This window comes from Nematostella vectensis, chromosome 4 (genome assembly GCF_932526225.1).
Source record: "Nematostella vectensis chromosome 4, jaNemVect1.1, whole genome shotgun sequence".
NCBI classification, from domain to species: domain Eukaryota; kingdom Metazoa; phylum Cnidaria; class Anthozoa; order Actiniaria; family Edwardsiidae; genus Nematostella; species Nematostella vectensis.
This window is the reverse complement of record NC_064037.1, coordinates 13,655,567-13,681,427: the sequence shown is the minus strand read 5'-3', so window position 1 is coordinate 13,681,427 and position 25,861 is coordinate 13,655,567. Positions and strand designations below refer to the sequence as shown.

At 42.3% G+C, this 25,861-nt stretch overlaps 2 protein-coding genes and 1 pseudogene across 3 annotated transcripts; 1 reads left to right on the top strand and 2 right to left on the bottom strand.

Moving 5' to 3' along the window:
- The first annotated feature begins 19 nt into the window (after window positions 1–19).
- LOC5510909 (ribonucleases P/MRP protein subunit POP1) lies at window positions 20–6,225 on the top strand. Its single transcript, XM_032380107.2, has 7 exons — window positions 20–369; window positions 1,365–1,598; window positions 1,826–1,913; window positions 2,429–3,054; window positions 3,218–3,386; window positions 3,498–3,746; window positions 4,957–6,225. Exons 1-7 carry the CDS (start codon window positions 46–48, stop codon window positions 5,982–5,984), a joined length of 2,718 nt encoding a protein of 905 aa, XP_032235998.2. The 5' UTR covers window positions 20–45; the 3' UTR covers window positions 5,985–6,225.
- LOC116617411 (cys-loop ligand-gated ion channel) lies at window positions 6,000–22,459 on the bottom strand. 2 transcript variants are annotated; one of them, XM_032380115.2, is made up of 8 exons: window positions 22,404–22,459; window positions 13,291–13,419; window positions 9,086–9,277; window positions 8,339–8,596; window positions 7,755–7,910; window positions 6,994–7,170; window positions 6,616–6,663; window positions 6,000–6,196 (listed from the first exon to the last, which is right to left on the bottom strand). In XM_032380115.2, the coding sequence occupies exons 1-8, from the start codon at window positions 22,425–22,427 to the stop codon at window positions 6,095–6,097; spliced, it is 1,086 nt and encodes a 361-aa protein (XP_032236006.2). In that variant the 5' UTR covers window positions 22,428–22,459; the 3' UTR covers window positions 6,000–6,094. The 2 variants fall into 2 exon arrangements, with proteins under 2 accessions (XP_032236006.2, XP_032236005.2); XM_032380114.2 differs by lacking the exon at window positions 22,404–22,459 and adding an exon at window positions 14,175–14,499.
- Window positions 22,460–24,688: 2,229 nt separating this feature from the next.
- On the bottom strand, window positions 24,689–25,549 carry LOC125561802 (annotated as a pseudogene).
- Between the last annotated feature and the right edge of the window lie 312 nt (window positions 25,550–25,861).

Below are 25,861 nucleotides of genomic sequence, written 5' to 3'. Positions count from 1 at the left end.
TTTCAATCTTGTATGTTTTCCCCCTCCCGTCCCCTAAGAAAAATAATGCCACTAAACAAGATGGCGGACCAGAAACCGCACGTGGAGCAAAGCTCCGAGGTTTTGAGCCGAAAAAGAAAGTCTCCAGGTGTACCGAGCCCTTCGTCTGCCTCCCCATCAGTCACTTGTGTAGCAAGAGGTATCAACGTGGGAGAATTTGCCGAAGCGAGAGCTCTAGAGCTGCGAGAAATGGTGCGAAACATGAAGGAAGCGGACGGACGGACTAGAAAGAGAATTTTCCAAGCACCTCCTAAACATATGCGGAGACGAGCTGCGAGTCACGACGTGAAGAGAATGCCTGTCAGGCTAAGGGAACAGGCTGCGAAAGAGGTAAAAGATTGTTTGCACGGTCTCTTGCAAATAGTTAGTTTAAAGACAGTACTGTTTACAGGCTAAAATTAAAATGGAAAAACAGAGTTAAAGTCTAAGAGTTAAACAAAAAGTCAACACCACCCCCCTTGAGACAGATTCTGGTTCAAAAGTGCTCTACACAGGCGCGTACACAGGGGCAGGGTGAGCGCACCCCCCTTGGCGTCGAAAATATGGGTCATTTCTTATTAAGGAATCTTCAAAAACTATGCTTATTCCATATGATACCTATGACTGCACACCCACTCTCATCCAATCCTGTGTACGCGCCTGCTACACACTTCCCCAGGACCATAGGGGTTGTGCAAAAATTGATAGTAATTTTGCTGACAGTGACAAAATTTGGAAACCAGCGTGAAGCGCCATACCTAAGAAAAAGTAGTATACAAAAGAAATATGGTAACAAATATTGGTAACACATCGACTCGAGTTTTCTTGACACAATGCCCGTCCATCCATTCGTCCGTTCCCAAACAACATTGTATGACAACCAAACTTGGCAGGTGTCATTTATGTGTCAAGGGAGGTGCAAAACTTGTGATTTTTGACGTCATCAACGAGGTCACTAGAACCAAAATTATGCTGACATCATCAAAATAAAAAAATATATAATGTCATTAAAGAAACGTTTGACAACCAAACTCAGTAGGTGTCATGTATGTTTCAAGTTGGGTGCAACGAGATGCTCATGTGACGTTATTCATGACATCACTAAAAGTAAAACTATCCTGACGTCGAAACATTGTATGACAACTAAACGTGTTATGTGTCATGTAGATGTCAAGGGTAGGGGAAGGGGGTATAACAAGCTGGTCGCATGATCTGTGAAATCGTTGACGTCATCAAAAACAGAAATATAATATTTAATATTTCTTTAATTATTAAGTAAAAATAAGCAAAGATTTTGTTGTTAAGAGCTCTAAGGCAATGCCTAAATTTATATTACCATTTTTCAGATGATACCAAAGACTACCACACAGAAAAAGAGCAGACGCCAGCGCCGCAAGACCAGCAACCTTATGGAAGAGTATAGCCGCAGGCAGAGACAGCACATGTGGCTGGAAACTCATATATGGCATGCAAAGAGGATGAAAATGGTAGAAAAATGGGGTTACCGACTAGCTGAGAATCCGATGGATAAAAGCTTCAAGGCTGCACACAGGGCTGTCACACATAACTGTTTATTACAGGTAACACTCCATGCTTGCTGTAGCAATCTATTTTTAGGTACACTAGTATTGGGTTATCTTCATTTTGAGCTGGAACAATCTGTCTTGTTGTTTCCCCAGTTAATAGTTATCTCTAATACACTTTTCCATCATGTATTATTGGTTTTGCTTTCAAGTGAAGCTTATTTTGTATTTTCATAATGTCCACAAGACAGGCTCCATAAATATGTGTGTCTTGTGTCTTGCAGGATATATCCTACTATTGCTGCACTGAAGTTACTGGGAAACATGAGGACATTGTATCAGCTATGAAAAGAATCACTAGCCCTGATACAGGTATTTAGAGCTATAAAAGTGATGAAATACAAGGCTTTCTTTAACTTTATATTAGGCGGTTGAGATTGATAAGTAGGGGGTGGAAGTGATTCTCTTTTTAGTTAAAACTTAAGTCGACTTTAAAAAAAAAGAGTAGCCGGGGCTTAGTGGAAAATAGCTGGCACTTCCGCCGGCCGCCAGGGCCTAATGAAAGCCCTGAAATAAAATACCCCGCAGTGAATCATGGTACTATATAAAATATTATGCTGTTAGTTAGATTGTCAATTTGTCAATTTGAATTACTTTTATTCTCCAGCCCCTCCAAACTCTCATGATTATAAAGAAAGTGAGGAGGTTGGGATATGTCATGGAGCCCCTATATGTTGACCATGTCATGGAGCCCCTATATGTTGACAATGTCATAGAGCCCCTATATGTTGACCATTTTGTAACCTTCATATTAGCTACCACCAACCTTTCCATGAAACATATGCTCCAGCTTATACCCTAATGCTCAATGATATTGGACTTTTCAGGTCCAAGCATGGCTTCTGAACAATTCCTGGACAAGTCGAAAGAAGGTCATACCATAATGTACCAGACAGACCAATACCCTTATCATGCCATAGGCCCTGTTAGCTTCATGTGGAGACCAACAACAGCTCCATATCACACCTCCAGTGCACAGAGGGAATCTTGCATTAGCCAAGAAGATGGTCACAATAATTGCCAAGAAAGTGACAAATCTGTGCTTTGGATTTGGGTCCACCCTGCTTGTTACCATGAAGCTTCTGATGCTATTGTTTGTGCCTGTCAAAAGGTGGCTAGAACAACTGTTGAACAAGACAACAATTCAAACTCTGATCCTTCTAATGGATCGAACAATGAGGACACTGCACAAGATGCCAATAGGGACGAAAGCTTAGCAAGTGCTGATGGTCTGACAGTGCGATCTTTGAGGTCCGACTTTGTTCGCTTTCGACTTACTGGACCTCTGTCACATGCACTGCTTGTGGAAACCTTGACTGTCGACAATAAGCCCAGCAAAAAGGACAGCAACTCAGACAGGGTGAAAGTGGATTCAGACTTTGAATTTGTTGCCAAGCCTAGTTGTGGCCTAGAAAAGTGCAACAAAACAGCTGTATCAGAAACTAGCCAGAGTGTAAGTCAATTTATGAATAATATAGGCGAACTGAATTACAAAAACCTTTTAAATCTCTGGAACCAAAAGTACTGTATGGACAGTTCTTTTGTTTTTGCATACTTTTGAGGTCCTCTTGAGGTTTTGTGTTATGTTGTATATGTTCTGTTTCATATTATTCCAGGCAACAACGCTGACAGACACACCTTTGGACCCCCTTGAATTGTGGAACAGTATAAGGGACTTAGGAAGTGCCAGCAGTCTCCCTGCTGGTAGCATGATTGGGCTACCTGTTGTCGATCCCAGACTCTTTCTGTCTGGCATCAAGACTAGCATTGATAAACTTGTGCAAGGTAGAAAGTACACATGGAAATTTAGTCTTGTAAAAGTTCAGTGCCTCTCAAACCATACCATTGTCAGTCTCTACAATTTTTGGGAATAACTTGCCCCTTATCTATTTACAGAGAATAGCAATGAAGAAAGAAATGCAAGCCTACCGAGTATGCCAGCTGCTGTTTACCGCTGGCCCACTGGTGCTGCAGGCTCATCTATATGGTACCGTGATGCTAGGCAGCAATGTAAAGAATCAAAGATCTCTGAGCAAAAGCTCAATGCCATGCGGTCTAATCTCTTAGTGCCAGGCTCTAAGCTGGAACTTGAGGGACAACAGTCAGTTGTGCCTGTGCTTTTGGTACAGCAGCCTGGGGCTAGAGGTAAGAATCATGCCCAGGTCTTTTAATTAACAGACACATACACAGATGTGCGCAGGGCGCGCGCACCTCACCCCCTTGGCAGCCAAATAGTGGGTCATTTCTTATCAAGGAATCTTCAAATACTATGCTTTTTCCCCATATGATACCTATGACTGCCCCCCCCCCCCCCCCCCTTGGCCAATCCTGGGAACAAACCTGATTAACATACAGTACAGATTGAAATGATTCTTGGTGTAATTTTAATGCACATCCAGTTGGTCTACGAACCCTGTGGGGTCCACACAAGTTCGATTGTACCGTACAGACTGAAAGTATTCTAACATTTCCCAGCATGGATTTGGCGTGGATCCGGTGTGGGTTCTGCGTGCGATCCACACACTTTTGCTGCGTGTAAAACCAGTGAGTGGAGTCCACTCACTGTGTGGAATTTTGTAGATTTTACCAAGGGCCATTTAACTGAGTAATGTTAAATTTATGAATACACCTATTTCAAATTATGTTGTCAGTGCAAATTGGAAATGTCAATTGTCAAATGGCAGTTCTGCTATCAAAAAATACCATTGAACTCGTCAAAAGAAAATGTGGAAAATTTTATGCGATTATATTACTTATCATTTTTATTCTTACAAATAATTATACCCATTAGCATTGATTGGACTTAGAACCGCCATTTGCTATTCGTCATTTGTGCTGACAACGTTTATTACAATAGGTGTATAAATCTTCAGCTAGCGTAACCGACCGAGTACAAATTAATGTTTTTCCGAGCTAGCTCTCGGTAAGACAATCAATCTTTTAGCTCTGCGCCGAAAGCCTGATCAAAAAGCACTTAGCTGGTCTTTTAAAATGATTATAGCATTTGTGTGACAAAAAATATATATGTGCATTTATATAGCGCTTATACCAACCATGTTCTAAGCGCCTTACACTTTAAATCCTATGTATTAAGAGTGTCCCATCTTGGGAACACAAGTTTCTAGTAAGCTCACATACGTTCAACAAGTCAAATTCAGGGCCGAGAAACAGAAAGATACTATCCATGTCTCGACCGGGAATCGAACCCGTTTCAGCAGAGGTGAGAGGCCCCATACGCTGACGCGCTAACACACTGGGCCAAATGTGATTCCAAAGTAATAAAGTCACGCAATAATTCATGTTTTGGTTATTGGTCATGCAAGGATTATTCGTCTAAGCTACTCTCCCTTCCCAGGTACAGGTTATGGTAGCGGATGGGATCTCATCCTCCCCTCAGGCTGGGCAATGGCCTTTTGGATCGCGCTGGTGTACCGAGGGGCCCGTGTCGGGGGACTCCGCGAGGCAAGGAGTATTTCCCTAGAGTGCGAGAGACCGCATTTCCCCCGGGACTTTCCCGACACTTCATCTGGAAAAGAACACGACAAAGCGATAGAGACGGAAGGAAGTGCCAAGTACTTGAAATACCCCCCGGCGAAACGACCTAATTACGCCAAACTAGGCGTGCCCTGCCCATTCTCGTACCCTTGGGAACAGCTCGTCAGAGAGTGGCTTGCTCGTGGTATCCCTGTGGTGAAGCCTGAGTCAGCGTCCAGTTGTGACCGCGAGAGACTCGACCTGAACGAAACAAAAGAGGGAGAGGCCGTGGGGATTAACGGCAGAGAGCAGGGTAGTCCTGTGGAAAATTGCCCAAAGTCTGGGACACCCCAAATAGCGATGGATTCTGGCGGCAAAGAGTTCTATGTTCTTCGCTCCAAGCGAATCCTTACAGAGCTGCGCGAAAGGACTTCAGTGCGACAACACAGACGCAAAAGATGCGGCGAAGATCCCACCCCAATGCCTATAGATCTAACGACAACCCCAAGCGCTGAGAGCTCATTAGTATGCGTCTCTCTGCGCATGCTTAATCGCGGTTTTCCGCTGCCTAACGCCATTGTCGCCATACCGTCAGACTCGGACTACGAAGCGCTCCGAAACTCGAAGGGTTATGGGGGTCCTTTGGAGCCTCTACACAAAGGCCGGAAGAACAACTCAGAGTTGTCAGCAGGCGGTACTCTAATTGGTTCCTGTTCTCGGGAGATCATCGGGTTCGTGACGTCAGGCTCGGTATCCCTTGCGCACGGACGCGGCGCTGCGATAGCCTTCTGTGCCCTCATCGGGCTTGTTAAACTGATGGCGCGAAAAACGCCCATGGGGGAGGTAGTGGTGCTTGTTCGGAATAAGGCTAGTCTGCAATACAGGCTAGCGCATATAAGCGTGCTATAATAATCAGAGAGAAGCGAGAATAGAATGCTGCGTTTATTGTAAAGCTTTTGAACGTAAATTTATAATATAGTTTAAAGTTTGAAGTTGGATCTTGTCACGACAAGTCTTGTTTATAAGCTTGCTACATGGATCGTGTTTTTTGGCTTGTTTTCTTGTTCTAGCTTTTCTTTCTCTGCCTTTTTTAGCCATCCCGCGATCTCTCTCGACCGATCCTTGATAATAAAAATGAACCATTTGTCAATGAATGTGTGTAAGAATAGGCGTAGCCAAGTGCTCACCGTGGAAAGGGCGGGGTACACACATAAATTCAATTATAAAAAATGATGTTATACACCTATTTAAAATAAGGTTGCATCCGCGAATCAATATATCGTACCCCGCAGTGGCTCATGAGTTATAGGTTAATTGCTGAATCCTGGTCTCTGAAGGCCGTGTGAACATTCAGAGGTGCATACACAAGAATAATACATCTTTCTCAACTTATGTTTGTTTTTATTTACTCATATTTTAATATTTATTTGATACCCACGAAGCACTGCGGGTTACGACACATCGATTCTCCGAAGGCAACCTTATTTGAAACTCATTTTAAACTAATATGTGCCTTTACCCTCCCCCAATAAGGACTAACCTTGTAAGCACGAGAGAGATTCGCCATTCGCTGGGATACTCCCCTTGTCTATGGTAAGAAAACACATTATTGATTTGGGTCACATCATGCAAGAAGGGGACATCGCTAAGAAAACAGGCGAGAAATGGCTAATAAGGAATCCCCTCAAAGCCGTCCAAATTGTGGTGTGGCGGTAGCAGCTATGGTTATGTCGATGATGAAAATAACAATCGTCGACGCTGATGCTAATGATATTGCTTTGTTGTTTGTGATATGGTGACGATTTGAAAGTGATACTTACTGGTTTTGGCAAGGATGATAATTCCATTGATTAATGAATGTGGCGGCAATGGGAAAATGTTGTTTGTCAAGTTAGTGACGGAAAATGACTCTACTCACCTTGATGATGACTACGATCAGCCCGATAATATGGATGAGTACATAAATGCCGACGAACACATAGAGACAGATGCGGTCAAAGAGCTTTTGGACAGATTGACGGGAGATAGCAGCAGCCACCGCGTTCTCCACCGCTACACCGCACAAAAACACCAGCACAGCGAGCACGTACTTATCCTGAGAAAACGAATCAAGATAGAGGATTAGCCGTTCTCCACAGGTTCCTATCCTCACCCCCTTTAAACGGAACGGTTTTATTGATAAAAGCCGTGATGACTCCTTGTTTCTAGGGGACACAGATAGTTGAAGGGGTGATGCCAAAAAGTGAAGCACAGTTTTACAGCGTAAAATTACTCTGCTGGTAATTTTTATAAATAAAATATCCCCAACCTCCCCTCAAATTTCTTCTAATGGTCAGTCTAACTACGCCCTTACAGATCGAAGTCAACAATTTTGCTTTAACGCCTGTTTGTATGACAATTGTGCTTGTATCATAACTTAGAGCCCTGGTCGCAGACCCTCAATGCGTATACACCAAAAAGTAGGTATTTTCTTATTGATCGAATACTATTCCTTTTTCCAAACCTAAGACTGCGCACCCCCTCCTCTCCCCAGAAAATCCTAGTTCCCCGCCTGTCCTCGGATGCATGTATTGACAAACGATATAACTGCATTCAAGACTTTGAACCTGACAATGTAACTGCATTAAAAAATTTGAACCTGGACATTGGAATGGTCGATTGAAAGAAGGAAAGTTTTACCAGTATAGTGAGATAGGAAATGGTGGGCAGACTTTGCGATACCACGAACTTGAACGCCACAGCTGTCAGCAGAAGCGTTAAGGTGACGCTGAGTCTGTCCGCGGGCGCAGATATGTCGACGGAGAATGACGCAAATGCCAGAGCACCAATCAGCAGCTGAAAAAGATTAAAATTTCATGATTTTGTTGATAGGTACCATAATAAGACCTGAAACTACCACTAGTCAAAGGCCAGGGCACTAATGGAAATGAAATAATGGAAAAACTCAAGCGAGGGTCAGAGCCGTTTAATGGATATTCGTGTGCTTATTCTGTTGTTTTTTTTTTGTTCAAATTTTCAACAAAATATTGGGATCCATGGGTCTTTACGGTCGTAGAACTGCCATTTGCCCAACACCAATTTCCGGGCACAATACAGAAACATCAAGAAAATATTGGGGCACAGCCTCGCCTTTAGTAGGTCATTTCCTTATAATTTTCAAAAATATAAGGGGGGAGGGTATGTGATCTCATTGCCCTACCCCCTGCTACGGCCCTACTTTCTATAGATAATACCCCTTTCTTATGCCGAAAACGGGCTCTTACCATGATCGTGACGACGTTCCATAGATAATACCCGTTCTTGCGCCGCACATGTGCTCTTATGTGGTATATTGGGTAGTTATTAGCGCTGCTCGCTTGGTTATCCTTTGTTCTCGTCGCCTCTGTCGCCACGTGGTCTCCGAGTTCCCACTCGTGTACTGCTGTGAATGTCTCGTGGCGTACGTTGTCCATGCGCGTCATGTCCTTGCGAAACTCAACCACGCGATCGGTCCAATCGGACATGAGAGTCACCGTCAGTTCCTGCGTCAAAGGGTAAGGTGAATTGGCTAACCACTCATTCACTTTGAAACACGTCTCAAATGCGACTCGCATTTGAAATGGTTGAACCTTTTCCCTACTTCTCCATCTTTCTTCTCCGCTAGCATCCCTCGGCTCAAAGTTTTCATTTTGTCCCTACGCATTTGACTAGAACCTCCTGATGATAAAGCTATCTTATCAATAGCGGGCTTGCGCTGAAAGATCACGTGACCTTTTGTGGCAAATTCAAGCCAGTCGCCAGAGAACGACGAAAAAAATCTTTAAATGAAAGTAAACCCTTTCTGAAAAACTTTCTGGCTTTATTCTTAAGCGCAACATAAGTTGCTTTTTTTGCTGTTATTTTGTCGCAAAGGCATGAGCTAGTTTGGCACCCAAACAGTCACGTGATCTCTTAGGGCACCCCTGGAACTGTCACTGAAAACATCTAGTGTTAATAAGCAAAAAGACCATTCATTCGGCCTGTAAACTTACCTGGCAGTCCATGGGAAAGTCATAGAGCTCGAGGTTCTCCTTGAAGGTGCCCACGAGTCTATAACTTTCCTGTGCTAGTGGGACGTCGTCCCCTGGTAAGTAAATCAAATTGCGTTTCTTCTGATTACTGTCTATTGAAACAGCATTGAAAAAGGTGATCCTTGGGTTCCATTCCTCGCTCCAGTCTACATCCTGTAAAGAAGAATAGGCTCGTGACTAGAGGTGGAAGAGGGGAGGGGAGGGAGGGGCAGTCCTTTCCCCTAGAGCATTCCCCGCCCCCAACCCCCAGCAAATCCTGGGTTTGCGCTTGCTTAGTCTTAGATCCTATGTCTGTGCACCTCCCGCCCTGACAAATCCTGGGTTTGCGCTTGCCTAATCTTGGATCCTATGTCTGTGCACCTCCCGGCCTGACAAATCCTGGGTTTGCGCTTGCCTAGTCTTAGATCCTATGTCTGTGCACCTCCCGCCCTGACAAATCCTGGGTTTGCGCTTGCCTAGTCTTAGATTCTATGTCTGTGCACCTCCCGCCCTGACAAATCCTGGGTTTGCGCTTGCCTAGTCTTGGATCCTATGTCTGTGCACCTCCCTCCCTGACAAATCCTGGGTTTGCGCTTGCCTAGTCTTGGATCCTATGTCTTTGCACCTCCCGCCCTGACAAATCCTGGGTTTGCGCTTGCCTAGTCTTGGATCCTATGTCTGTGCACCTCCCGCCCTGACAAATCCTGGGTTTGCGCTTGCCTAGTCTTAGATCCTATGTGTGTGCACCTCCCGGCCTGACAAATCCTGGGTTTGCGCTTGCCTAGTCTTGTATCCTATGTCTGTGCACCTCCCGGCCTGACAAATCCTGGGTTTGCGCTTGCCTAGTCTTAGATCCTATGTCTGTGCACCTCCCGGCCTGACAAATCCTGGGTTTGCGCTTGCCTAGTCTTAGATCCTATTTCTGTGCACCTCCCGGCCTGACAAATCCTGGGTTTGCGCTTGCCTAGTCTTGGATCCTATGTCTGTGCACCTCCCGCCCTGACAAATCCTGGGTTTGCGCTTGCCTAGTCTTGGATCCTATGTCTGTGCACCTCCCGCCCTGACAAATCCTGGGTTTGCGCTTGCCTAGTCTTAGATCCTATGTCTGTGCACCTCCCGGCCTGACAAATCCTGGGTTTGCGCTTGCCTAGTCTTAGATCCTATGTCTGTGCACCTCCCGCCCTGACAAATCCTGGGTTTGCGCTTGCCTAGTCTTGGATCCTATGTCTGTGCACCTCCCTCCCTGACAAATCCTGGGTTTGCGCTTGCCTAGTCTTGGATCCTATGTCTTTGCACCTCCCGCCCTGACAAATCCTGGGTTTGCGCTTGCCTAGTCTTGGATCCTATGTCTGTGCACCTTCCGCCCTGACAAATCCTGGGTTTGCGCTTGCCTAGTCTTGTATCCTATGTCTGTGCACCTCCCGGCCTGACAAATCCTGGGTTTGCGCTTGCCTAGTCTTAGATCCTATGTCTGTGCACCTCCCGGCCTGACAAATCCTGGGTTTGCGCTTGCCTAGTCTTAGATCCTATGTCTGTGCACCTCCCGCCCTGACAAATCCTGGGTTTGCGCTTGCCTAGTCTTAGATCCTATGTCTGTGCACCTCCCGCCCTGACAAATCCTGGGTTTGCGCTTGCCTAGTCTTAGATCCTATGTCTGTGCACCTCCCGCCCTGACAAATCCTGGGTTTGCGCTTGCCTAGTCTTGGATCCTATGTCTGTGCACCTCCCGCCCTAACAAATCCTGGGTTTGCGCTTGCCTAGTCTTAGATCCTATGTCTGTGCACCTCCCGCCCTGACAAATCCTGGGTTTGCGCTTGCCTAGTCTTAGATCCTATGTCTGTGCACCTCCCGCCCTGACAAATCCTGGGTTTGCGCTTGCCTAATCTTGGATCCTATGTCTGTGCACCTCCCGCCCTGACAAATCCTGGGTTTGCGCTTGCCTAGTCTTAGATCCTATGTCTGTGCACCTCCCGCCCTGACAAATCCTGGGTTTGCGCTTGTCTAGTCTTAGATCCTATGTCTGTGCACCTCCCGCCCTGACAAATCCTGGGTTTGCGCTTGCCTAGTCTTAGATCCTATGTCTGTGCACCTCCCGCCCTGACAAATCCTGGGTTTGCGCTTGCCTAGTCTTAGATCCTATGTCTGTGCACCTCCCGCCCTGACAAATCCTGGGTTTGCGCTTGTCTAGTCTTAGATCCTATGTCTGTGCACCTCCCGCCCTGACAAATCCTGGGTTTGCGCTTGCCTAGTCTTAGATCCTATGTCTGTGCACCTCCCGCCCTGACAAATCCTGGGTTTGCGCTTGCCTAGTCTTAGATCCTATGTCTGTGCACCTCCCGCCCTGACAAATCCTGGGTTTGCGCTTGCCTAATCTTGGATCCTATGTCTGTGCACCTCCCGCCCTGACAAATCCTGGGTTTGCGCTTGCCTAGTCTTGGATCCTATGTCTGTGCACCTCCCGCCCTGACAAATCCTGGGTTTGCGCTTGCCTAGTCTTAGATCCTATGTCTGTGCACCTCCCGGCCTGACAAATCCTGGGTTTGCGCTTGCCTAGTCTTAGATCCTATGTCTGTGCACCTCCCGGCCTGACAAATCCTGGGTTTGCGCTTGCCTAGTCTTAGATCCTATGTCTGTGCACCTCCCGCCCTGACAAATCCTGGGTTTGCGCTTGCCTAGTCTTGGATCCTATGTCTGTGCACCTCCCGCCCTGACAAATCCTGGGTTTGCGCTTGCCTAGTCTTAGATCCTATGTCTGTGCACCTCCCGGCCTGACAAATCCTGGGTTTGCGCTTGCCTAGTCTTAGATCCTATGTCTGTGCACCTCCCTTCCTGACAAATCCTGGGTTTGCGCTTGCCTAGTCTTGGATCCTATGTCTGTGCACCTCCCGCCCTGACAAATCCTGGGTTTGCGCTTGCCTAGTCTTGGATCCTATGTCTGTGCACCTCCCGCCCTGACAAATCCTGGGTTTGCGCTTGCCTAGTCTTAGATCCTATGTCTGTGCACCTCCCGCCCTGACAAATCCTGGGTTTGCGCTTGCCTAGTCTTAGATCCTATGTCTGTGCACCTCCCGCCCTGACAAATCCTGGGTTTGCGCTTGCCTAGTCTTGGATCCTATATCTGTGCACCTCCCGCCCTGACAAATCCTGGGTTTGCGCTTGCCTAGTCTTGGATCCTATGTCTGTGCACCTCCCGCCCTGACAAATCCTGGGTTTGCGCTTGCCTAGTCTTAGATCCTATGTCTGTGCACCTCCCGCCTTGACAAATCCTGGTTGCGTGCGTAAACAGAGAACAGTTTCATAAAATTGTTGACCAAATACCTTCCTGGATGGCGTCAGGGTAGATAAAGGAAAGAAAGGACTCATCAGCTAATCAACCTCATGATTATAATAATCGTCATCATCATCGAGAAGAAAGGGAAAAGTAGCCGAAAAACAACAGCAGCAAACTATCGCTCGAGAACAAAGGGTTGCAACCCTTTGTGACTCGAAAGAAATTCCAAGCTAACCCAAGCGCGTCTAGGCCAAGCTGCCTTTTTTACTGTAACTCTCACAATGCGCACGTTTCAGATATCATACTTGGACCAAATAACAGCCTATCCTTCTGTAATAGCTGCGACTTATTCGATTTTTCATAGTCTTGGTATTTTTAATAATATTTGCGATAAAGGAAACTCCATATCAGCGCTTCTAAGGCCTCCCAAAAAAAATTGTGCAGGTATTTTTGAACATTATTTTGTCAACCTTCTTCAACACACTTGGTGGACATTTCCTGAAAACAAGAGCAAAATCGTAGGACGCATTTCTGCGTTTCGTAGCTTTCTTTAATTGCAGAGTAAGAATATCTTGCAAATTAATTATACAAACTCAAATGTCTTTACAATCTTCTACAAAAGACCCGAACATGAACTTTATTGACTAAGAGTCATCTAAGAACCTATAATATGTGAAGCATCAGTTCGATCGTCTGTAGTTAAAGCAAACCAGAGGATTTTTACATTTCCAAAACTTGCCCAAACCTTAACTCTTGTCTCACCTTACTCTCCTTGCCATGAAGTCTCGGCTCCCTCCAGGTGGCGCTAACGAAGATGTCGTATTTGAACTCTTGTCTCACCTTATTTTTTGCCTTGAAGTCTCGGCTCCCTTTCGGTGGCGCTAACGAAGATGTCGCATTTGAACTCTTGTCTCACCTTATTCTCCTTGCCTTGAAGTCTCGGCTCCCTCCAGGTGGCGCAAACGAAGATGTCGCATTTGAACTCTTGCCTCACCGTGTCTATGTCACCCACCGAGATGATGGAGCATCTTATGTTCACCGTTACCTGACAATAGTAGCCTGGTTTATTTAATCGTCGACATTTAATACATTTATTTAAATACGGCTGCACTCTGAGAATCTATGTATCAAGGTAGTAACGAGGTATATGGGGTCAGGGATCAGTTTTTTTGGGGGGGATCAGGGATAAAATTATGTTTATGGGATTGAGGTTATTAAAAAAAATTGGGATCAAGACAATTTCTTTCTTTCTATATGGCACAACATATATCCTGCCCTTTTCTCGCATAACGGGCATTAAAAAATCATTAATTTAAATTTTGACATGTACAAGCACAATACAAAAGAAATCTCAGTTGAGTTTGAGTTCGAATTCGAGTTCTCAGTAGTCAACTAAGATTCAAAACATCTCATTGACAAACTATCTGTTTGCCTATGAAAAAATCCAGTTGAAGTTAATAATTTAAATTTCTTTATCTATAAAGTGAGATGTAATCATATTTGTTTCACACCATTGATCATAGCAACCATATTTGCATATTACGACAAGATTTACCAACACCACAAAACAAGACGAAATATGCTACCCTCTTGTGGTCTTGTCGTTGCTACTAAAACTAGCGTTTCTAGAAACACTAGTTTGATACATTTACCATTATCGAAGCTAAGATGAATCTTTTTCTCTGAGGCTAAACAAACTCATTGATCTAGTTTACATGATATTATATGTTGTTAATCATTTATCGTCAATGTTTTTATCAGCGTCAAAGCGTAGCCTGGTATATAGTTTTTATTCCATACCTTTTCGTTCAAGTCATCTCTAAATACATGGTTCACCAAATCGTCGCTTGCGCGTGTATTTGCCTCAATACCATTAAGAATGCTCTCAATATTATCCAGTCGCGAGAGAACTGCTGAAATCTTATTATCCACTGGGTTCAAGGAAGCCAAAGACATCGCAAGATAACTATAGGGCCAGCCTTACGACAAGATGATATATTGGAGATCATCGACTTCGATAGACAGTTATATAATGTTTTCTGTCAAGACTTAGTATCGTTCTGTTCCATGACATGTATCTTGTCAAACTTGTATAGTATTTTGTAGCTGACTTGCTCAGGAACCAAGCCCATGAATAATACATATCGAACTGATAATTAATTACCACTCTAAGGTTCCATCTTCATAGCCGTATCCGGCTCGAAGGAACATGTTGTAAATTGTGTTCGCGTAATCGATTTTACGAGATAACTCAACTATTTTGATTCCCGTTTTACTAGCATTTCAATATACCCCTTTGTATCACAGATGTATCCCGAAGTCATAAATTGGGCATTTTTTTTCTTCGTCGTCGTCACCGCAAAACGACATTTTCGTACCCAGATCATTTCTGACAGATTTTGACCGAGGTGCAGATACAAAAAAAGACAAATGATCAACACTCAAGGGTGGTGGCGCTTGTATATTGGGTGGAAGAGTGTCATTGCTGAGCTTGGTAAGGGGTTCAGTTTATTTCTTTGGCTATTTTTGGGACGACGGATTAAAAAAAGAGGACTTTCCTTTAAAAAAGACACAGCTCGAGGAAAAAATGGAGAGTGGAATAAGTGTGGTCTGCAGCAAATTTGACCCTTCAGCATATCAAAGGAACTAAGACTGGCTTATACGCTTTTCCCCACCCGTACAATTCTCCTATGTTTAATTAGGTTTGCAGGCTTGGTTGAATGATGTGTGCATCGAGCAGGGTTAAAAGTTAGAGCACATACAATAGAGATTCGTAGGATAAGAACTGTGGGTACTCGTAGTTCTTTGTATTCATTTATACATTTCTAGAAAAGATAAACATTATGCCACAAATAATGTTACAGTTTGTACCAGCCGAATATTTCAAGCTTGGCTGTTTTAAAGACAAGAAAGATAATCGTGTAATGGGCTCAATTTCCGAGATCTGCGTTAAGAGAGGGCTGGTGCGACTTTTCAAACATTGTTACACGGCTGCGCAGATGAGGCCAAGAAACTATGGTAAGCCATCTGCATGTTTGTAAAATAGTTGTTGTGAGAAACAAAATGCCATAGGTATTGGTAAATGGTGGTGCTATGGTAAATGATGGTGTTATGGTAAATGATGGTGCTATGGTGAATGATGGTGCAATTGTAAATGATGGCGCTATGGTAAATAATGTTGCTATGGTAAATAATGTTGCTATGGTAAATGATGTTGCTATGGTAAATGGTGGTGCTATGGTAAATGATGGCGCTATAGTAAATTATGTTACTATGGTGAATGATGGTGCTATGGTAAATGATGGCGCTATAGTAAATTATGCTGCTATGGTAAAGGGGGGTGCTATGGTAAATGATGGTGCTATGGCTAATGATGGTGCTATGGTAAATGATGTTGCTATGGTAAATGGTGGTGCTATGGTAAATGATGGCGCTATGGTAAATTATGTTACTATGGTGAATGATGGTGCTATGGTAAATGATGGCGCTATAGTAAATTATGCTGCTATGGTACAGGGGGGTGCTATGGTAAATGATGGTGCTATGGCTAATGATGGTGCTCTGGTAAATTATGCTGCTATGGTAAAGGGGGGTGCTATGGTAAATGATGGTGCTATGGCTAATGATGGTGCTATGATGAATGATGTTGCTATGGTAAATGGTGGTGCTATGGTAAATTATGTTACTATGGTAAATGATGGTGCTATGGTAAATGATGGCGCTATAGTAAATTATGCTGCTATGGTAAAGAGTGGTGCTATGGTAAATGATGGTGCTATGGCTAATGATGGTGCTATGATGAATGATGTTGCTATGGTAAATGGTGGTGCTATGGTAAATGATGGCGCTATGGTAAATTATGTTATTATGGTAAATGATGTTGCTATGGTAAATGATGGTGCTATGGTAAAGGATGGTGTTATAGTAAATGATGGTGCTATGGTAATTGATGGTGTTATGGCTAATGATGGTGCTATGATGAATGATGTTGCTATGGTAAACGATGGTGCTATTGTAAAAGATGGTGCCATGGTAAATAATGGTGCTATGGTAAATGATGGTGCTATGGTAGAAGATAGGATTACGGTGAGATTCGAGCAGGATTTTCTGATTGCGTTTGAAATGCACACCTTAGGAGTGTTCTTTGGAGTATTAAGGTACTTTAGTTTGCGTAACGGTGCTAAAAGGGATAGTAGGAAGAGGTCCACCCACCCTTAGCTAGCGCCCACAAGCTGTGGTAAGTAAGCAAGAACTTAAGGCTCTTCTTCACTTCTTTTGGTAGGTTGGAGTATTTTGGCATTCAGTTCTATTGAGTGTGCTGGGGAAGTTAAGATGCCCTGATGCCGTTGGTGTCAATTTTTCTAACTACGTCTATCGGCTTACTAGCATGTAACCTTGCTCCATTACATTTTTCAACATATATTTAGCCTCTTTTTCCGGTTGGCAAGTTTCTCGAGTGTCGACGTACTTAAAGCAGCATTGTAACCAGTTTACTTCCGGCCGATTACGTAACAATCAGCGACAACTTTTAGTTGGGATGGCCTGTTAAATAGCGGAATTCGAATAGACTATTTGCTCATGTCGGTTGACGTTTCCGTCCGCCCTCCGGAAGTTAGAATGGTGACAATGCCGCTTTAATGCTAGAAAGTAATCATCCGTTTAAATCCCTTTAAAGAACCCTTGTCAGCCACATCTTTGTTGTCGTTTCCATTTGATATTGGAAGGCACATAATGCGATAAAATCCCGAAATAACCACCGAAAAATAAATTTGGAAACTTTATTTATTTATCTGTCTTGATTTAGGTTTGAATAATCAAACTCTCAGCATTACGAAAACTTCAACTTTACCTTTTTATGAGTGTGTCCACGAGTCCACCAGGCAGGGGAAGGGAGTAGGTTGGGTTGCTCATGCCATCGCTCCGATTTCCAAGAAACTTTGCCAGTTCAAAGGCATTAACCTAAAATGGAAAAAAGGCGAGTACCGAAATAATACCGCATAGTACCGCAATAAGCTAAAACGTAGTGTGGTAGGATGAAGGTTAGTTCACCCTTTGTTTGGAAGGTATCATGTTCTAATTTGCCATCATCAATGAACTGAGCCTAATACGATACAATACGGTCCGGCGATTTTCCCCTTCTGATCTTATCTGAGAAAACGCATGTGAAGAGTTGTCCCTCTATAGCAGGGTTACCCTAGCACGCTAGTAGGGCAATCCCCTATAGGTTAACCCTAACCCTTCATTTCAACCTCAATTTCAACCGAGAAAAAGAATAAGAGAGCAATCCTCATGGGAGGGTTGCCCCATGTAGGAGGACTATCTCTACCCCTTCATTTACTGGCCTATCTGTACAATCTGCTAGCGGCTTGTCCATACATGCCCCCCTAGTATAAGTGGCACACACTTTCAGAGCTTTCCAAAAAAGTCTGATATAATTCATGTAGTAAATAAAAATAACGTTTTGCCACGGGGGAGGACACCTGAGATTAGAGCGCAGAGAAGATCATAATAATTTTTTTTTCGAATATTTGGCAAATTGCGTCACAGTCTTTCTTCAGGCCTGTACCCAGGGGGGGGGGGGGGGGGGTGGTGCAGGGGGTGCGAATGAACCCCCACACAACGGCCAAAGGTTCACTTTCGGTTCTCAAAAGACGTACTATTTGTAGACAAAACGATAAAGCATAAGCTAGATCACCCTGGTATGTAGTCAAATCCGACAATAAACGTCCCGTGAATATACTGCAAAGGCATAAAAAAGATCCCTTTTTGTTTTATTCGGGAGTGGTCAGATTATTATTAGAGAACTCACCCCCCCCCCCCCCCCCCCCTGCACCCCCGGAAAAATTAATTTCGGACTTCGCACCTCCCCAAGAAAAATCCTGTGTACGAGCCTGTTCTTACCATCACCACACAGAGATCCTGTGCGTTTTTTAACATGGTTGACAGTCTGGCTGGCAAAAAGAAACAAATATTGTAGTGGGATTTTTTTTTGGCACATGGAAAATGTCTGGAAAGCCATTAAGGGACTTTTGAGGACTACTCAATGGTTCAAGGATCTTAAAAAAAGATCCAAAATGCTTATATGGTAATTAGTAAACCCAGAGCTCCAAGTTTGTTTGACTTCCAGTGTGACTTTTTTGCGTTTGTTTTCATATATTTGCACTGTAGTACACATATGTCAAAAAAGGACCATAAATGTTACAATTATGGTATCGTTGTCTAATCCCTTTTGTTAAAGTCCATATAACCTTTCAGAGTTGATAGACTTTGTCAAGTCTTTTTATTTTCATCTTCCAAATGGTATGTGGTTCGTATGGACCCTATAAAACACGCGTTCGCGCGAATAACTCAAATCTGTAATATTGAGGTATTTTGGTCAACCTTCGGAAAATAGGCCGTGAACTGAAAGGCCCGGGTCCAGTCATTTGTGACTCAGATCGAGATGTAAACCAAATTACATGAGAGGCAGAGTCAAATTCCAGTTTTTGATGTATTGTATTCGTTGTTCTGGTACGAGATCACGACGGTTTGGGCTTTTTGATTCTACCAAATTACATGAGAAAACATATGCGCGCGCTAAACCGGTTCCCGTCTTCATGTCTTTAGTTGGTGCTGAAGAACGTTGTGTGGTTACAACTTTTACCGTCATCTTTATATCTTAACATGGTAGTCAAATGATTATTTAACTTCAGGAAACAAATCGGCAAAATTTAGCAGATACTTTTTAGTCTTTGAATTGCTTTTGCATAGTGCGCGCGCGCTGCATTTGCAATCAAGAATGACGACTCGAGACGACATTCTCACGAGCGCGCGCTGTTTTTGAAACCTACAACAAAACGATATTTTCTTTTTTCGCATACAATTCCCGACTTTAAATTATTCTTCGCTCCATTGTTGAAAGCATTGCAATAGAAAACACTTCGCCAATATTTTGTGGTATTGCCGTCTCTGAATTTTAACGGATTTAAGGAAAATACGTTGTATCAGATTTTCCCGCCAAAACTTGGAGTTATTCAATCGATTCAATCTCCTTTCGCGCGGCCAGTAAAATTTTCAAAGATCCGTAGAAAATTCAAATTTCAATCAAACTCAATTCCCTTATCAGAATTTTAAAGTTTATCTATGCTTTGTTTTGGCTAGATTGATATCAGAGAAAGGTTTTATGAACTTTAAGATAAGTTAATTTATGCAAAGTTCTTTTAATTTTCTGAAGTATAATTTATAAGCGCAGGAAAAGATAATTGAATTGTTACTATTTCGATTGTAGTTTGGCATGGAAACGCCAAAATCGTTGAATTTGTCATGGAAAATAACGCAATTCTACTGGATTTAGCTTCAAGCAATTAAGTTTTTTCATAATCTACAAATCAAATATGCCTGAGAGAATATTTTCCATACGTTTCTAGGAAAAAAATGTATTTCTGATGTTGGTTGCCATGGAAACCAATATAATTTGGGTTTAAAGTACATTTCATTAGGGAATGTTAGTATAGTTAAATTGATTAGTATGCTCAATAACACATATCAGCACAAGTCAATGTAATACCCTGGTAGTCTACAACTAAGTCCAACTATAACAAATGCTATAAACTGCGACAGAGGAAAACAGTTACGTCACACTTGCTATGCAATATCACATGTTGTTTCATCATTTTTCAATTGCTAAACAATTTTCAGGGGCGGATCTATGGGGGACCTGCTCAGGCATGACTATATTTGAGATTCCCCTAATCATATTGATGAATTGAAAGTCTTTCTGGCTGATACTCAACCATATTGAGATATTAGCTCTAAATGAGACAAATCTTTATTCTAACATAAACAACAACTATGTTGTTGACATTCCTGCCTTGTCCGAAGGGACCAAAACCTGACAGAAAGTTATATGGTAGTGTCTCCTGATCACCTGGAGATTAATACATCGAAATTAAAAAGCTCTTGGCCATTTCTCATAGCTAGCAACCACAGGCTCAACTGCAGATAAATTTGAAAGACTAGTTGGAAAGATTAAAAATATCATCTATAAGACAATTTAAATTGCAATCAGGGCATCTAAGAGAAATGCAAAAGCCCTGACAGGAATCACAGCATTTTAATCCTATATCAGCTACTGTAATAAATGAACCAACACATGTCACTCGATCTACAGTTACCACAATTGATCTGATTTTCACTAAATCAACCAGACATAATTATTTGCTCTAATCTAGCCTGATTGCATAACAATAAAATCATACCTGGCCTGAATCTCTAAAGGTCAGAAATGTACAAATATTACCAAAAATAATTAATTGAAAATAATCTTCTTTCAATGTGATAATATCTGGATTTTGCTTGAAGGGGACTAATATTTGGGCATTAAATATTGACAGTGAAAATGTGAAAGCTTTAATTTCTTTTTGGATTAAAAAAAGTATTTCATTTGTTGACCATAGTACATATGTAACATATCAAAGGCTCCTTAGAGCCAACACAATTTATAATATCGGTCTGCAATACCGGTCTTGATTATTTAGCAAATCAACCTCTTTTTCTTTATGAAAAATATTTATATATATTCATGCATTGGACTTGAACCACTGACAATGAAATCGTCTGTCCATTTATTTTGTTGTCATCATATCTTTGGCAAATCACGTATGTCAAACAGAGTATAAATCATTTCAAATAGCTGTAGGTCATAGGTTAGGGACCTTTTAAGAAAAATATCAAGAAGGGAAGGCCAGTCTGCACGTCTCTCCCCAAGATCAGACAGTTTTTTTATAAGTCTTTTCACCCCAAAGCCAAACCATTTAATTCCAGTAGGTCATATAGAACCAGAATTGCAGTGTAAACAATTTGGGAATTTGGTTTAATTTGACGGGCATTAAAAAATCAAAATAGGGAGGGAGGTGTCAGTTTTCTGTCTGTTTTCTTTTGTAAATTCATCTAAGAAAAACAGCCAGAAGTCAACGGGTTAATCATGTATGATTTATTACTGTACAAGACTTTCAATCCTGAGCTTAAGATGGTTCTGATGTAACTCTTTATCATCTTTCAGCAATAAAGAAAGCTTTTTCTTTTACTTCCTTTATGTTGGTCCAGGGCGGATCCAGGATTTCCAAAAAGGGGAACCGAAGCAAGGGCTTCAAGAAAAGGAGAGATTCAATGTTCATTCCTGGAGTACCTTGGAAAAATTCACCAGGGAAGGAAAAGTAAAAACGCCTCTCCCAACAGTCTTTTCCCCCGAAGGCCAAGCAAGTCAATTCCAGGTCATACAGTTCCATAGCAGTGTAAACAATTTTGGAATCAATTTGGTTTCATACAAAACAGTATTAAGGAGAGCTGCGGTGATTATTTAAAAAAAATCCAGGCAAAGCCAAACCACAGTTAACGGCCAAACAAGAAAAAAAATATCCATGAATCCGCCTTTGCTAGCAAATATTCATAAGGACAACAAAAGCAAAGCACTATTGGAAACTTGGATAGCTCTTACTAGGTGCAAAGGAGTGCGGGGGAGGGGGGGAGAGGGGGGGACTCTCCCTAAAAAAGGTAATGCTTGTCCTATCCTTTAGGGTATAAAATTTGCTCCAATCCCTAAGGGTCTTTTGGAAATCTGCAATCCCTTAGGCTGATTACCAGGGGACCCGAACCCCCAAAAAAACAAATCACACCTCATGTCACAGTTTGTAAGACTTACTGCCATTTACTTTCAAACTTCAATCAGTCGATCTCATTTCAACTGTCAACTGTCAACTAAAATAAAACTCAGAAACCTGATAATTCGTTTTTTTATCTGGTATCCCTTAGCGTTAAAAAACCCAGAAACCACACCTATTTTGCTATCCCTTAGGGTTAAAATTCATTTTCTAGACGAGCATATTTACATTATTTTAGGGTCCCCCTCTCCCCTTGTGGATGTTTGGCTGTAAAAAACACTCAAAATAGGGGGGTGTCTGTTTTTTTGTGTATTCAGCTAAAAAATAGCCAGGTAAATGGTTCAAAGGTCAATGTTTAAAGACATGACAAACAGCAAGAGTAATGACTTACTTCTCGGTTCTCTTCTTGTGACATTTCCGTATGGGGGGCTCCATTTTGGTTGGAAATCAAAGCGCTGCGATAATCTAGACAGCGGTCATGAAACTGTTGGGTATCCTGTGTCCGAGGGGGTCTTGGTCTACCCACAAGTCAACGTTGAGTTTTTCGCGCCCTTATCACGGGATAGTCTCTCCAAAAAACGCATTACATTATTGCATCTTAAGGCCCATTTGGGGAGAGCAAAAAATGGCAAGTTTTCCCAAAATAAGGTCTGGTTAACTTCGGTAAGCTTGAATGTGGTATCGGACACGCGTACGGTGCGTACTCGGAGCGTGCTTGAGACGATTTTCAGTCTACAATTAATAGGGTATTCACCTCCCATAATTACGAATGCATCGCTGTTTAGATCGATTCTTATTTTTATTTACAGGCTATCTAGCAGTAATTTATCAATATTGAACAGATCGCAGAGTGGTACACCAACCATACCCACTTCCGCTCTACCCCTAGTGAACGTCCCTCTCTTTTTTAGACCAGGATTGGTAGTTGCGGTGTTATCTGTTGCATCAAAATTACCAGCTTTGTCTTTGTAATAGAGGGCTTTGGTCAAATAGGATTTTTTGGCTTGATCTGTAAAGTTGAGAAGTGTCTTGATATAACTTTTGTAAGCTTGGGTATCTGATTGCTTCTTAACTAAGGTATCGTTAATCTTGATGGTGAATTGTTTGATCATGGAGTGGCGGGCATTTTATTGATCAGAGTGTATTTACCATCACCAATTGATTCTCCATTATCGCGTTTAACAATCTTTACCACAAACCTTAGTTCAGTCTTATTTATATCTATGTAATCAGTTAGAGGTTTTATAACAAACTCTATAGGGTTTGTTCCACTCTGAATAGGTTCATAATCTACCCATTTGCTCTTAATGATAGAAACATCTGTTAGGGGTACTTGGAATATGTTTAAGCTTGAGTTTTCACCAGGGGCGGATAGTGAATGTGCACAGGCCATTACTTAATCAAAGATGGTCTTCAGTCTACGAGTTGATGTTCTCTTCTTCTTGGTTGGAGGGCGACTAACCTTAGGGGCAGCTCTCTTTCTCTTTTGTACCCTTCTTCCATTACCTCATTGAGGAATATCTCCCATAGCCACCTTGAGAAAACGCTTCCCAACAGCCAACGCTCTAGATTTAACTGAGTTTTTAAGACTCCCCCCGTTGACTACATCGTTAGCTATCTGCATTCCAGCTTCTAGGCTAGTATTTAGCAATCTTTTTCCCACTTTCTTAGCAGCTGTTTTAAGAATAGGAGTTGCACTTCTAAATAAGGAGCGGAACATGCCCCCTACACCGTTGCCTCCTTGTCCATAGGGGTGCCGCCCTGAGTATACGCTTATATCACCTCTCCCTGACTTAGAGTAGGGAATCAGGGAATAGTTATAAGGATAGAAATTTCTATTCATTGGAAAAATCATATTAGATAATAGCACGTCGTCTGAAGTGTAATGTTACTCGAACAGCACCAGAAGTAAATGACACCAATTTTCCCGTATCAGTTCTTATATTAATTTCTATGGATGAAAATATTGAAGTCTGTAGTCTATGATATGTGGGTCGCTTTATCTCTTCGGGTACCATCTGACCAGGCTCCCCCCTCGGTACAATCATTCTCAAAAGATTGGCTTTAACATCCCCTACAACAATAGACTCTACCAAGTCTGTGTACACGTAGAATGTTTGGAAGGAATTAGGAGAAAGCATACCCCATATCGATTCATCACCTCTCCGTATAGGGGTAGTGCTTACGTTGAGAACGATATCACCATTACTATTCATCCTAACTGAGCCTGGACTCATAGCTTCGAAAACAGCTGGTATTTTTCCTTGAAAGTTTAAATACCCTAATGCGGAAGCAACATTCTTTGGTAGTGTTTGTGGTAGTTTTTGTGAATGTAAAAAATTCCTCTCCTCCAAGTTCATTAATAGTGTTTTTGCTTTTATCGTGTATATCGTTAAGCGAGGAATGAAGACCTACCACCATCGCAGAAATCACATTATCTACGGTTTTTTAATTTCCGCTTGGTAGGCATTCCATGGAAATTCTCCAATTCGTAGAAGATATCGTTATCCAATACATTCTGCCACGTGTGAGGATAAATTATGTGGGACAAACCAAGCTTCTAATCTTCGTCTTAACGAACTTGACTAGGTAATTACATTTTGAAACTGCTGGCACTGTTTTCTGGGTATTGGCTTTGACTTGCATCGCTCGTTACAACTATGTAAAAATTATCACTCATCTCTTATTCCGTCTAAAATGTAGTACTACATTCAATGTGCCTCCATGAAATGAACGCTCTTTTCCACAACTACTCGTTAAATACACGTCTATTGTGTAAAAAGTTTTTGCCCGTAACGGAAAATATTTCACCTGATATGGTTTCTCCGTCAAATTATCTCTGAACATTCCATCGATTACCATATCGTGTAATAAATGAAGTTTCTTCTCCCCAACTTGTCTCGATTCTATGATGTTTGTGTGTACCTGAATAATACTGTCGTTACAGAGACATAGGGAAATCGTATTTGGTATAACAAACTTTCCGGTAAAAAAACTGTACGAAGAGGCATTACACAATATTCTTGACCGTAGTTTCATTCCGATGTAATGTTCATTTTAAAGCCATCACGCATAGAAATATGTTTCGTCTTGTCATCACTCGCGAGCCATCCAAGAGCCCTAGCAATAGGGGTAGAAAATGACACCCATACATCTTTCGAAACTCATGGTTACATTTAAGTCATGATCTACGTAGATATCCAGCAATTGTATGTTAGCCTCTTTTTTCATACATTCCGCTATACCGTTAACTACATCTAGGGCTGTACGATACCTTCCGGAAGGTAAGGTCATCTTTTCTATTATTTTGCTACCAAACAATCGGAGCATAATGTGAGAATGATCGCAGTTTTGAGGTATCTCAAAGAGTGAGTTAGGGTAAATAATATGGTCAAGACCTACTTCCCATGATTCCTCCTCTTTTAGTTGAATTTGTTGTGGGAGCGCAACCCTATAGTGTGATCCAGAGTTTGTTGGAAACAGGTTTGAGTTTGCATTGCTTGGGAGAATCAAAACAAAGTCGTCGTCTTTATTCATTATTTTTTTAGGGGAGTTTTAACTAACTAAACAATTAAACTTAATAAACAATTAAAATTGTTTATACGGAATCCAGCTATCGTATTTTGCAGGCCAAGTGGACAAAAACTTCTTTCCCCTTTCCGCTACCGCGTGTTTTGATAATCTTTTCCACTCTAAAGATATGATCTTTATCTTCGATCACTTTTTGCAACTCTGATTCGTAAAACGTCCCCTCGATCCAATCACCGTCGAACTCTTGCAAACGATAAACTGGGGGATCTCGTGGCAACCGTTTCCCTATTTTAAACGTTTCCTCCGTCCAGCTTTTCA

What these genes read in the sequence shown, in the direction of transcription:
- LOC5510909 (XM_032380107.2), top strand. Translation starts at nt 46, where the DNA reads ATGCCACTAAACAAGATGGCGGACCAGAAACCGCACGTGGAGCAAAGC. An exon ending in GGGAACAGGCTGCGAAAGAG is followed by an intron (nt 370 to 1,364) that starts GTAAAAGATTGT and finishes ACCATTTTTCAG; the next exon opens with ATGATACCAAAGACTACCAC. An exon ending in AATCACTAGCCCTGATACAG is followed by an intron (nt 1,914 to 2,428) that starts GTATTTAGAGCT and finishes TGGACTTTTCAG; the next exon opens with GTCCAAGCATGGCTTCTGAA.
- LOC116617411 (XM_032380114.2), bottom strand. Translation starts at nt 14,330, where the DNA reads ATGTCTTTGGCTTCCTTGAACCCAGTGGATAATAAGATTTCAGCAGTT. An exon ending in GAGATGACTTGAACGAAAAG is followed by an intron (nt 13,420 to 14,174) that starts GTATGGAATAAA and finishes TACTATTGTCAG; the next exon opens with GTAACGGTGAACATAAGATG. An exon ending in ATCTCTCTCGTGCTTACAAG is followed by an intron (nt 6,197 to 6,615) that starts GTTAGTCCTTAT and finishes TTTATTATCAAG; the next exon opens with GATCGGTCGAGAGAGATCGC.